The sequence below is a fragment of the Hemicordylus capensis genome, chromosome 2, assembly GCF_027244095.1.
Source record: "Hemicordylus capensis ecotype Gifberg chromosome 2, rHemCap1.1.pri, whole genome shotgun sequence".
In the NCBI taxonomy this organism is placed as follows: Eukaryota; Metazoa; Chordata; class Lepidosauria; order Squamata; family Cordylidae; genus Hemicordylus; species Hemicordylus capensis.
The window spans coordinates 367,592-378,050 of NC_069658.1; the positions used below are offsets into that span (position 1 = coordinate 367,592).

The following is a 10,459-nucleotide window of genomic DNA, read 5'->3' on the forward strand; positions in this document are numbered from 1 at the left end:
ATGATGGGAGTTGTAGTCCAACAACATCTGGTGGCCCAAGGTTAAGAAACCCTGCTGTAAACAGCCAACAAAACCACTATGAAGCTAGAAAGCCAGCAGGAGAGGAGGCACTTTGCCAGTCTAGGTAGACAATACGCCGCTAGATGGACCAAGGGGCTGACTCGCTATATGGCAGCTTCCTATGGCCCTAGTACTTGGTTTTCTACTTCGCTTGGGGCTTTCGTCTCCCTCCGCCACAGGATTGTGTTAAAAGCCCTTCATTTAAAAGAACCAACCAGTGGCACACGGGTATTATCCCTGGGTAGAGACTCACCCAAAAGGATGGGGAGGGGTGCAGTGGGAGGGAGTGGCACTGTCTGCTCAAGTCACAACACAGAAAACCTAGGAGGACCAGCAGTCCAGGGGACCATGCCAGTAAATGACCAGGGACATGCTATTCCCTTCCTGACTCAAATGAGGAGGCTGACCTGGAGGTAGAGAAGGCAATCGGAGAGGCAGAGCTGTGATACTTTTTGCTGTAAACCGCCTTGGGATTGTTTCAATGGAAAGGGGTATCTAAATAAATAACATGATTTTTTTGGCTTCTGTTGTTTATGCGTCCTTGGTGCTTCAGACGTGTCTTGGTTTGTCTGGGGACGGGGAGACAGGGGGCGTGTCCACTGACTCGTGGGGTGGCTATTCCGGTGGTGGTAGTAGTGGTGGTGGTGGAGAATAGAGGAAGTACAGTTGGCAGGTCAGCGTGTCGGTACAGGGGAAGGGAAGTCAGAAATCTATCAGCTGCTCCCCTTCCGGCTGCCCTGCCAGCCCCTTGACCTTGGGGAGCAGAGCCAACCTCCCACAGAGCCTCACCTTGCTCCTCTGTAATGCCAGGTCTGCCCAGAATAAGTAGGAAACCATCCAGGATCTGATTCTGGATGAAGGGGCAGGCCTGGTATGTATCACAGAGACTTGGTTGGGGGAGGCTGGCGGCCCAGTCTGGGCCCAGCTTCTCCCTCCAGGGTACTCTGTAGAGGAGCAGGTAAGGGAGAGAGGGAGGGGAGGTGGAGTAGCTGTGGTCTTTAAGGATAATATCTCCTTGTCCAGGATCCCTGTGGAAGTGTCTGACCATACTGGATGTGTGTACCTAAGTCTGGGAACCAGGGATGGAATGGGACGTCTCTTGGTGTACCAATCGCCCTGCTGCCCGATGGAGTCCCTAACTGAGCTGACGGACTTGGTCTTGGGTTGGTGTTGGAGTCTCCCAGACTTGTGGTGCTGGGGGACTTCAATGTCCACTTTGGGGCCAATTTGTCTGGGGTGGTTCAGGTGTAGGCATGTGCCCGAAACATTTCAGAGGCCATTGCAAAGGCCTCCGAAACATTTCGGCGCTGGGGCAGTATTCGGTGCTTCGGCACCGGCGGGGGGTAGTACTTCAAGGGCAGGGGAGGGTGTACTCACCCCCCCGCCGCGTTTCCCCCGCCAGCACTCCGTAAATTTCAAGCCCCTTGGGGCGGCAGCGTTCCTCCCTCCCTCCCGCCCGCCCCCCCCCCTCAGCCGGAAGTGGCCAGAAGTTCCGGCTGATGGGGGGGGACGGGGCGGGAGGGAGGAACGCTGCCACCCCAAGGGGCTTGAAATTTACAGAGTGCTGGCAGGGGAAACGTGTGTGGGGGGGTGAGTACACCCTCCCCTGCCCTTGAAGTACTACCCCCGCCAGTGCGAAGACCATTCGTGCACATCCCTACTCAGGAGTTCATAGCGGCCATGACAACTATGGGCCTATCCCAAAGGGACCGACGCACATTGCAGGTCACACACTTGATCTGGTCTTTCACTCTGATCAGGGTGGTGTTCCGTGGGTGGGGACTCCTGTGATTTCCTCATTGTCATGGACGGGCCACCATCTGGTTATGGTTGGATTCACAGTCATACACCCCCTTTGCAGGGGTGAGGGGCCCATTAGAATGGTCCACCCGAGAAGGTTATTTGATCCAATAAGGTTCCAGGAAGCTTTGGAAGGATTTAGTGTTGGCTCTGCTGGTGATCCTATTGATGCCCTGGTGGAGAACTGGAACAGTAAGGTCAGTAGGGCTGTAGACATGATCGCACCTAAGCATCTTCTCCAACCTGCTTCAAAATTGGCCCCTTGGTATATGCAAGAACTATGTGGCTAAAGCGGTGAGGTAGACAACTGGAGCACAAGTGGAGGAAGATTCAACTCGAACCTGACAGATTACAACATCGAGCACATTTGAAGATCTATGTTCTGGCTATACGGGTGGCAAAGAAGCGATTCTTTTTGGCCCATATTGCATCCGCAAGTTCACATCTGGCATAGTTGTCCAGGGTTGTGAGAGGGCTAGTGAGTGCCCCTCCTCCCTTGAATCAGAATTTGGAACCATCTATTATCCGCTGTGATGTGTTTAATTATTTCTTTGTGGATAAAATCTCTTGTATCCCAGCCGACTTGGATTTAGACCCCATAATTACTGCAGTGTCTGAACTGGAGGTGTCCAGTGACTCCTCTTATGTGGTTAAGCTGGATCATTTTCAGTTTGTGACTTGTGAGGATGTGGACAAGCTGCTTGGAGCGATGCGGCCTACCACCTGTTCTCTTGACCCTTGCCCGACGTGGCTTATACTATCTGGCAAGGAGGTTGTCGTAGAAGGCCTGGCAGAGATCATAAATGCTTCTCTGAGGGAGGCCAGGATGCCTCCTTGTCTAAAGGAGGCAATTATTAGACCACTTCTGAAGAAGCCTGCCCTGGATTCCTCAGAGCTGAGCAAAGCTGGGCAAGGTAATTGAGAGGGTGGTGGCCTCCCAACTCCAGGCAGTCTTGGATGAAACTGATTATCTAGACCTGTTTCAGACCAGCTTTCTGGTGGGCTATGGGGTGGAGACTGCCTTGGTCGGTCTGATGGATGATCTCCAACTGGGAATGGACAGAGGAAGTGTGACTCTGTTGGTCCTTTTGGACCTCTTGGCGGCTTTCGATACTATCGACTATGGTATCCTTCTGGAGCACCTGAGAGGGTTGTGGGTGGGAGGCACTGCTTTACGGTGGTTCCACTCTTACCTCTCAGGCAGATTCCAGATGGTGTCCCTTGGAGACTGTTGTCCTTCAAAATCTGAACTTCGGTATGGTGTCCCTCAGGGCTTTGTATTGTCTCCGATGCTGTTTAACATCTATGTGAAACCGCTGGGAGAGATCATCAGGAGATTTGGTGCAGGTGCTATCAGTATGCTGATGACACACAAATCTATTTCTCCATGTCAACATCATCAGGAGAAGACATAACTTCCCTAAATGCCTGCCTGGAGGCAGTGATGGGCTGGATGAGGGATAACAAACTGAGACTGAATCCAGATAAGATGGCGGTACTTATTGTGCGGGGTTGGAACTCAAGAGATGATTTTGATCTGCCTGTTCTGGATGGGGTCACACTTCCCTAGAAGGAACAGGTACACAGTCTGGGGGTGCTTCAAACACAAAACTCTCTCTGGTGTCCCAGGTTGAGGCAGTGGCCAGAGGTGCCTTTTATCAGCTTCGGCTGATACGCCAGCTGCGTCCGTTTCTTGAGATCGATGACCTCAGAACAGTAGTACATCTCTGCTGGTCACCTCCAGACTTGATTACTGCAATGCGCACTATATGGGGCTGCCTTTGTACATAGTCTGGAAACTGCAGTTAGTTCCGAATGCAGCAGCCAGATTGGTCTCTGGGTCATCTCGGAGATACCATATCACTCCTATCTTAAAACATCTACACTGGCTGCCAGTTAATTTCCGGGCAGAGTACAGGTTTTGGTTATAACCTATAAAGCCTTAGCTTGGGCCCTGGGCACTTAGGAGAACGCCTTCTTGGCTAGGAACCCCAACGCCCACTGAGATCACCTGGAGAGGTTCCTCTGCAGTTGCCACCGGCTTGTCTGGCGGCTACTCGGGGACGGGCCTTCTCCGCTGCTGCCCGGAGGCTTTGGAACGTGCTCCCTGCTGAAATAAAAGCCTGCCCATCTCTGACCACTTTTAAAAGGGCCGTCAAGACGCATATGTTCACCCAGGCTTTTAATTAGATACTGTTTTAATTGTGTTTTGTTTGTGTTTGTTTTAATTGTGTTTTAACTTTTTAATTTTGATTGTTTCAATGTTTTAATCTTTTATTGGCTGTTTTTATTGTTTTGTAAACTGCCCAGAAAACGTGCGCTTTGGGTGGTATAGAAATCAATCAATCAATCATAGGAACAGCCCTGCTGGATCAGGACCACGGAGGCCCATCTAGTCCAGCATCCTGTTTCACATAGGCAGGCAGGCAGGCAGGCAGGCAGACGGCCAGGGGCTGCCCAGGGTCAGACAGCCGCGTGTGCTGGGCACTCAGACAGCCTTGCCTGTCCCCCCAGGGGTGGAGGAGGCACATCCATGCATCCCGCGGCATTCTGGGCAGTGCCTCCTGTGGCGTCTCCCACCCTAGCAAGGGCCCTGCTTATGCCCATGATGGGCAGGCATGCATCCAGGGAGGGTCTGCCCCCCACAGCCCCCAAACATAGTCAGGTGGTTGGTAGGGGCCAGGATCTCCCTCAGAGATGCGCGCACACGCACACACACACACACCCCGCCGCTCTCTGGCTGGCTTAGCAGGGAGGCCTGTGCCCACACACTTGTTCCCCCTCCCTCTGACTTGGCACCACCTCCCTGCTCCTGCAAAATTAACCAGTCCTCCACCTGATTGGTGGTGCCATTTTTGGAAGGGGCTCCACGCCCACCCCCCCAGCCCCAAACAGAACCAAAACACCCTCCACGCACCACCAGTTCCTCAATGGCCTCATCTGCACTCTACTCTGAGCCAGGGAACCTCCCTCCACATGGTGGTGCCTCACTGACTGGCCCAGTCCATGGTGGGAGGGCAGCGCCGTTTCTCGGGGGATACAGTTGCAGCGTGGTGGGGTGGGGGTTCTTTGGCCTTTTCTGGGGGAAAGGCTTGGCTTTTGCTGGGGCCCCCTGTTCAAAACTGGTGCCCCGCTGCTTCTGCTACAGAGGCAGATTTTCGTGACCAGTTGCTCCTTTTTTTGTTAGGCAATTAACAGTTTCACATCTGAATCATTTGAGAAATAAGTGGTTAAATTGCCAGTTTGCCTTCAAAATCCCTCTCTTCTTGTTCCCTCCCTCTCAGGCCATTCAGGGTTGGCCTCCACCCCCCCCCTTCCCCAGGGGATGCACAGAATCCTGGAGCCACTCAGCAAGCACTGCCCCCCCCATCACACACACACACACACACACACACACACACACACACACACACACACCCAGCAGCCCCTTTGCTGCCTCAGTCAGAGTCCAGCTGCCTCCGTTCCAGTCCTCAAAACCATTTACCTTGGTTGGCTGGGGGCGGGGGGTGTTACACATCCTCAAATTAACTCTTTGCTTGCTGTATTGCCAACTTTTATTGTGCTGGGGCTTGTGTGGCCCAGAGGCCAAAGCAGGCTTGTGGGTGGCCGGTGTGGCCTCTTCCAGTTCCCCCCACCCCGCCTGCTGCTGCTGCTGCTGCTGCTTTGCATCTCGTCCCAGGAGAGAGGGAGGCCTTGCGGCTGGCTGATGAGCAGAGCCCCGCTGAGATTCTGCTGGTCTCCTCTTAGCTGGTCAAGGGAATGTCTCTCTTGCAGCCGCCCGGCCCAGGTCCAGAAGAAGGAAGGGAGCCCTCCTGGCTGCCTGGCCGGCCTTTCTTTACTTGACACGGTGGAAGACATTCTTGCCAATCCTGCGAGGAGACAAAGAAGAATGAGGGCCCACCTGCACCTGCGGCCCTGAGCCTGACTTTGCTGGCAAGGCGGTGAACATTTCCCCAGGCAGGCGGTGACCCTCTCCCCGCAGCAGGAAATCGGGGGCCCTCAGGTCCACGTCCACCTCCCCTACCGAGGGGTGGCCTCCAGATCCCAGCTGCAATCAGAAGACTGCCCCCCTCCCCACCAAGTCCAGGAGTGCTCCAGGAGTGAGCAGCCACCGTTCAGAAAGTGCCCCCTCCCTCCCCCTCCCAGGATACATGGTGAATGTTGGTGAGTCATCATCAGGTGACAGAGAATCATTTAGTTGGAGGGGGTCTTGGAAGCCATCTAGAGCCAGCGTGGTGTAGTGGTTAGCGTGCTGGACTAGGACCAGGGAGACCCGAGTTCAAATCCCCATTCAGCCAGGAGACTAGCTGGGTGACTCTGGGCCAGTCACTTCTCTCTCAGCCTAGCCTACTTTACAGGGTTGTTGTGAAAGAGAAACTCAAGTATGTCGTACGCCGCTCTGGGCTCCTTGGAGGAAGAGCAGGATATAAATGTAAATAATAATAATAATGATAATAGATCTAGTCCAGCCCCCCACTCAGTGCAGAAAATCCAGAGCTGGAGCACCCCCAGCAGACCCCTGTCTGGCCTCTGCTTGAGCTCCAGTGAGGAGCCCCCACCCCCAGTATTTTGTTCCACTGCCCAGCTGCTTTTACCAGTTGAAAGAGTCCTGCAACTATCCAGTCACTCGCCATCCTGTTAAATCTAGTCCTGCCTTCTGTGACTGCAGAGAAAAGGAGCTTTTGCCCAATGGTGGGGGACTGAAGCATCCCCCCCCACCAGGCTTTTCCTTCTCTGGGCTAGGTAGACCCATTGCCTCCCTCTTTTCTTCCCGGGCCAATCTTCATGGCCTGTCTCTGAAGGGTGTAGGTCTCTGTATATCTCTGACAGCTCAGATCCCATCAGCATATACTTGAAGTTGGGGTTCTTTGTCCCAATGTGCATCACTTGACACTTGCCAACACTGAACCACATTTGCCACTTTTGTCACCCACTCACCCAGTTTGGAGACATCCTTTTGGAGCTCCTCACAATCAGTTTTGGATTTCACTACCCGAAAGAGTTTGGTATCATCTGCAAATTTGCCCACATCGCTGCTTACCCCTACTTCTAGCTCATTTATGAATAAATTAAAAAGCACCAGTCCCAGTACAGATCCCTGGGGGACCCCACTTCTAACTTCCCTCCATTGCGAAAACTCTCCATTTATCCCTACCCTCTGTTTCCTGTCTTTCAACCAGTTAGCAATCCACACATGTACTTGTCCCCTTATCCCATGACCACTAAGTTTCCTCAGGAGTCGTTGATGAGGAACTTTGTCGGAAGCTTTTTGGAAATCCAGGTAGACTATGTCAACTGGATCACCTATGGTGCGACCACACTTGGAGTACTGCGTACAATTCTGGTCACCACATCTTAAAAAGGACATTGTTGAACTGGAAAAGGTGCAGAAGGGGGCAACCAAGATGATCAGGGGCCTAGAGCACCTTTCTTATGAGGCTAGGCTACAACACCTGGGGCTATTTAGTTTAGAAAAAAGATGACTGCGGGGAGACATGATAGAGGTCTATAAAATCATGCATGGTGTGGAGAAAGTGGAGAGAGAGAAATTCTTCTCCCTTTTCCATAACACTAGAACCAGGGATCATCCCATGAAATTGATTGCCAGGAGGTCTAGGACCAACAAACGGAAGTACTTTTTCACACAACGTGTGATCCACTTGTGGAATTCTCTGCCACAGTGGATGTGGTGACAGCCAACAACCTGGATGGCTTTAAGAGGGGTTTGGATGACTTCATGGAGGAGAAATCTATCAATGGCTACTAGTCGGAGGGCTGTGGGCCACCTCCAGCCTCAAGGGCAGGGTGCCTCTGAGTACCAGTTGCGGGGGAGTAATGGCAGGAGAGAGGGCATGCCCTCAACTCCTGTCTAAGGCTTCCAGTGGCATCTGGTGGGCCACTGTGCAAAACAGGATGCTGGACTAGATGGGCCTTGGGCCTGATCCAGCAGGGCTGTTCTTATGTTCTTATCCACACACTTGTTGACACTCAGTTGTTAAGCCATCTGATGGAATCATCATCTAGTCCACATCTGACCAATTTGCTGACAAATATATCATGGAGAACGTTGCCAAATACTTTGCAGAACTCAAGATAAGTTACACCCACTAAGCCAATAACCTGACCAAAAGGGGAGACGAGATTTGTCTGGCAGACATCATTCTTGAATAATCCGTGTTGACTTCTTCTACCAACCAGGACACACATTTGAAGAGTGTTCACTGTTAGCTGCTGCCATTTCCACCTCAAGGCCTCTTTGGAGATGTGTGCACAAATGCTCAAAATAACTCCAGCAAAGGGCAGCCCAGCTTGAGTGGGGGTGGGTTACTGTACGGTGGTAGTGAGGACCCAGCCGCTCACTTGTTTTTGAACCAGAACACTTCTGTGGAGAAGGTGCACAGCCGGGCAATGTTGGTCAGGCATCGAGGGGATTGTTGGGGGGGGGGCGTTTGTGGGGAGGCAGCCCTGCTGGGAATCACCACTTTTGACTTGTTGGCTTGAAGGGCTGAGCACCTGCGTGCCAGAGGGAGGACGGTCTCCATCCACACCCATCCCGCCCGCCCGCCCCCCCGCCATCTGCTTACCGGGTTGCTTTCCAGGCGTCCGCCCGAGATGCCACCTCCTCCTGCAGAAGCCAGGTGGTTTCCAGGGTCTCCTGCCCACTGGCGTCCACGAAGCATTGGCCCACAAAGACAGTGGTGGAGTCTGGAGGGGACAAAGAGGGCCTCAGCGGGGCTTCCTCCTCACACAGTCCCGGGAGACATGGTGTGGGGGGGGGGCAGGTGATTGGGGCAGTGCCCAAGGAGATGGCCCCTTTCCATCCAAGATGTCGCACAGCAGCCCTGGCCTGCCCCCACCAGTGCTCCCCCTCACTGGGATTCCCAGTTGTTGTTCACGACTGCAACTCCCAGCATCCCCCTCAGCTGCAATGGCCTCTGGCTGGGGATTTGGGGAGTTGTAGTCAACAACATCCGGGGATCCCTGTGAGAGGGAACACTGGTCTCCCCCCCACCCCCCACCCCCACCTGAGCCTTGCTGGGCTGCAGATCTCTTCACCAAGGCCCTGCTGTGGCTTCCCCAGCTGGGCCCATGAACCGGGAGCGAGAGAATCTCTCTCTTTCTCACTCTCTCTGTATACAGGCACAGATTCAAATCCCGAGAATTTGCTGGGGAGACACCCCAGCCCAGCCCAGCGTGTCCTGGCTATGAATGGTGATCAGTAGGGTGGAGGGAGCCAGAGTGCCGGGGGCCATCCTGTTTCTCTGTGGGTGTGGGAGGCAGATGGATGGCTCCTCTCAGGGTCAGGACAGGAGAGGGCCAGCTATGAGGCCAGGCTCTGGGCGGGCGGAGCTTCTGCTTCCCTTCAGCTGCTGCTCCTGCTGCTGGAGGCTCCGTGCTCCGCCCACGCCCCCCCTGCAGTCCGGGGACCCCCAAGCCTCAGCTGGCTGGCTGGCGCCCTTACCCGAGAAGGCCCACTGGACGGTGAAGCCAAAGGTGGGCTGCGCCCGCCGGTTGGTCTGGTGATGGCTGCCCTTCAGCTTGGACGCTCGGATGGGCTTCTCAGAGGCCGACACCGCTGTCAGGTAGGAGCCGGAGAAGTGGCCTGCTGCGTTGCTGGCCGAGAGCACCATCTGGGAGCCCAGCTCGTTCACCCACGTCCCGGCGAGGGTGCACTGCAGGGGGCGGGCGAGGTCAGGGGCGGGGGGCACAGCAGCGAGGCTGCCGCCGCCGCCGCCGCCGCCTCCTTCGCGAACCCGGAGCCCGTCAGAGCCCCGCGGCGGCGGGAGGGAGGGAGGAAGTAGGTGCCGTCGCTCGAGGCTGACCCTCCCGCCTCGCCCACCCACAAATGCGCGTGGCCCCTTCTGTACCCCCCCCCGCGCTTGTGGCCAAGCCTTGCTCTGGCTGGCCCAGCTCCCTCCCTCCCTCCCTCCCTGCGCCAGCCCCGCCCGGCTGTACCGGCCCTTCGGTCTTGTTCGAGGTTCGGCCTGGCCCGTCGGCGGGCAGGACCAAGGAGCCCCGGGCGCAGGAGCCGAGGAAGGCGCACAGCAGCGCCGCGGCGGCGGCCACTCGGGGCACCATGCTGCTGCCGCTGCTGCTGCCGGCGGGACGGCGAGCGACTACGTCGGGAAGGCCGGGCGAGGCGGCGGCGGCGGCGGCAGCCGGAGCTCCAAGACAGCCGCGTGGAGAAGGCGCCAGGCACACACGACGCCCCCGGCGGCTGCTCTGCCCGGCCGCCTCTTATAGTTCGCGCCGGGCGGGCCTTGGGCAATCCTCGGCTGCGGGAGGGGGGCGGGCAAGCAAGCACTTCTCGGAATCTGCTGCCGGGGTTTCCCCAACCGCGAGGCTGCCCCGCCGCCCCCTCCGCGATCCTGACCGGGGCTCAGGATTGCCGAGAAGGGGCCAGCTGTCGAGGCAGGCGGCAGCTCCTGGCAGAGGCGGGGCTCCTGGCGGCGGGGGGGGGCATGGTGGGCACCTGGGGAGCGTCTGCCTCCCGCCCTCCGTGTCTCCACCGTCTGGGGCGGTGGGCCAGTCTGCGTCCCACTTCCCTGGGCGTGGAGAGGGGGGCGGCCGCGGCTGATCAACTTCAGGCAGGTTGGGA

General features: G+C 56.0%; 1 protein-coding gene across 1 annotated transcript; it reads right to left on the bottom strand.

Annotated features, from left to right (window-relative positions):
* Positions 1 to 5,391: 5,391 nt before the first annotated feature.
* LOC128344528 (avidin-like) lies at positions 5,392 to 10,070 on the bottom strand. Its single transcript, XM_053294802.1, has 4 exons — positions 9,817 to 10,070; positions 9,323 to 9,533; positions 8,445 to 8,565; positions 5,392 to 5,729 (listed from the first exon to the last, which is right to left on the bottom strand). The coding sequence occupies exons 1-4, from the start codon at positions 9,937 to 9,939 to the stop codon at positions 5,696 to 5,698; spliced, it is 489 nt and encodes a 162-aa protein (XP_053150777.1). The 5' UTR covers positions 9,940 to 10,070; the 3' UTR covers positions 5,392 to 5,695.
* Positions 10,071 to 10,459: the final 389 nt, after the last annotated feature.

Bases quoted from the DNA above. Each gene is read 5' to 3' on its own strand.
- LOC128344528 (XM_053294802.1), bottom strand. From the start codon at position 9,939: ATGGTGCCCCGAGTGGCCGCCGCCGCGGCGCTGCTGTGCGCCTTCCTC. The intron at 8,566-9,322 runs GTAAGGGCGCCA...TGTCCCCTCCAG, and splicing joins CGTCCAGTGGGCCTTCTCGG to ACTCCACCACTGTCTTTGTG. The intron at 5,730-8,444 runs GTAAGCAGATGG...GTCTCCTCGCAG, and splicing joins GACGCCTGGAAAGCAACCCG to GATTGGCAAGAATGTCTTCC.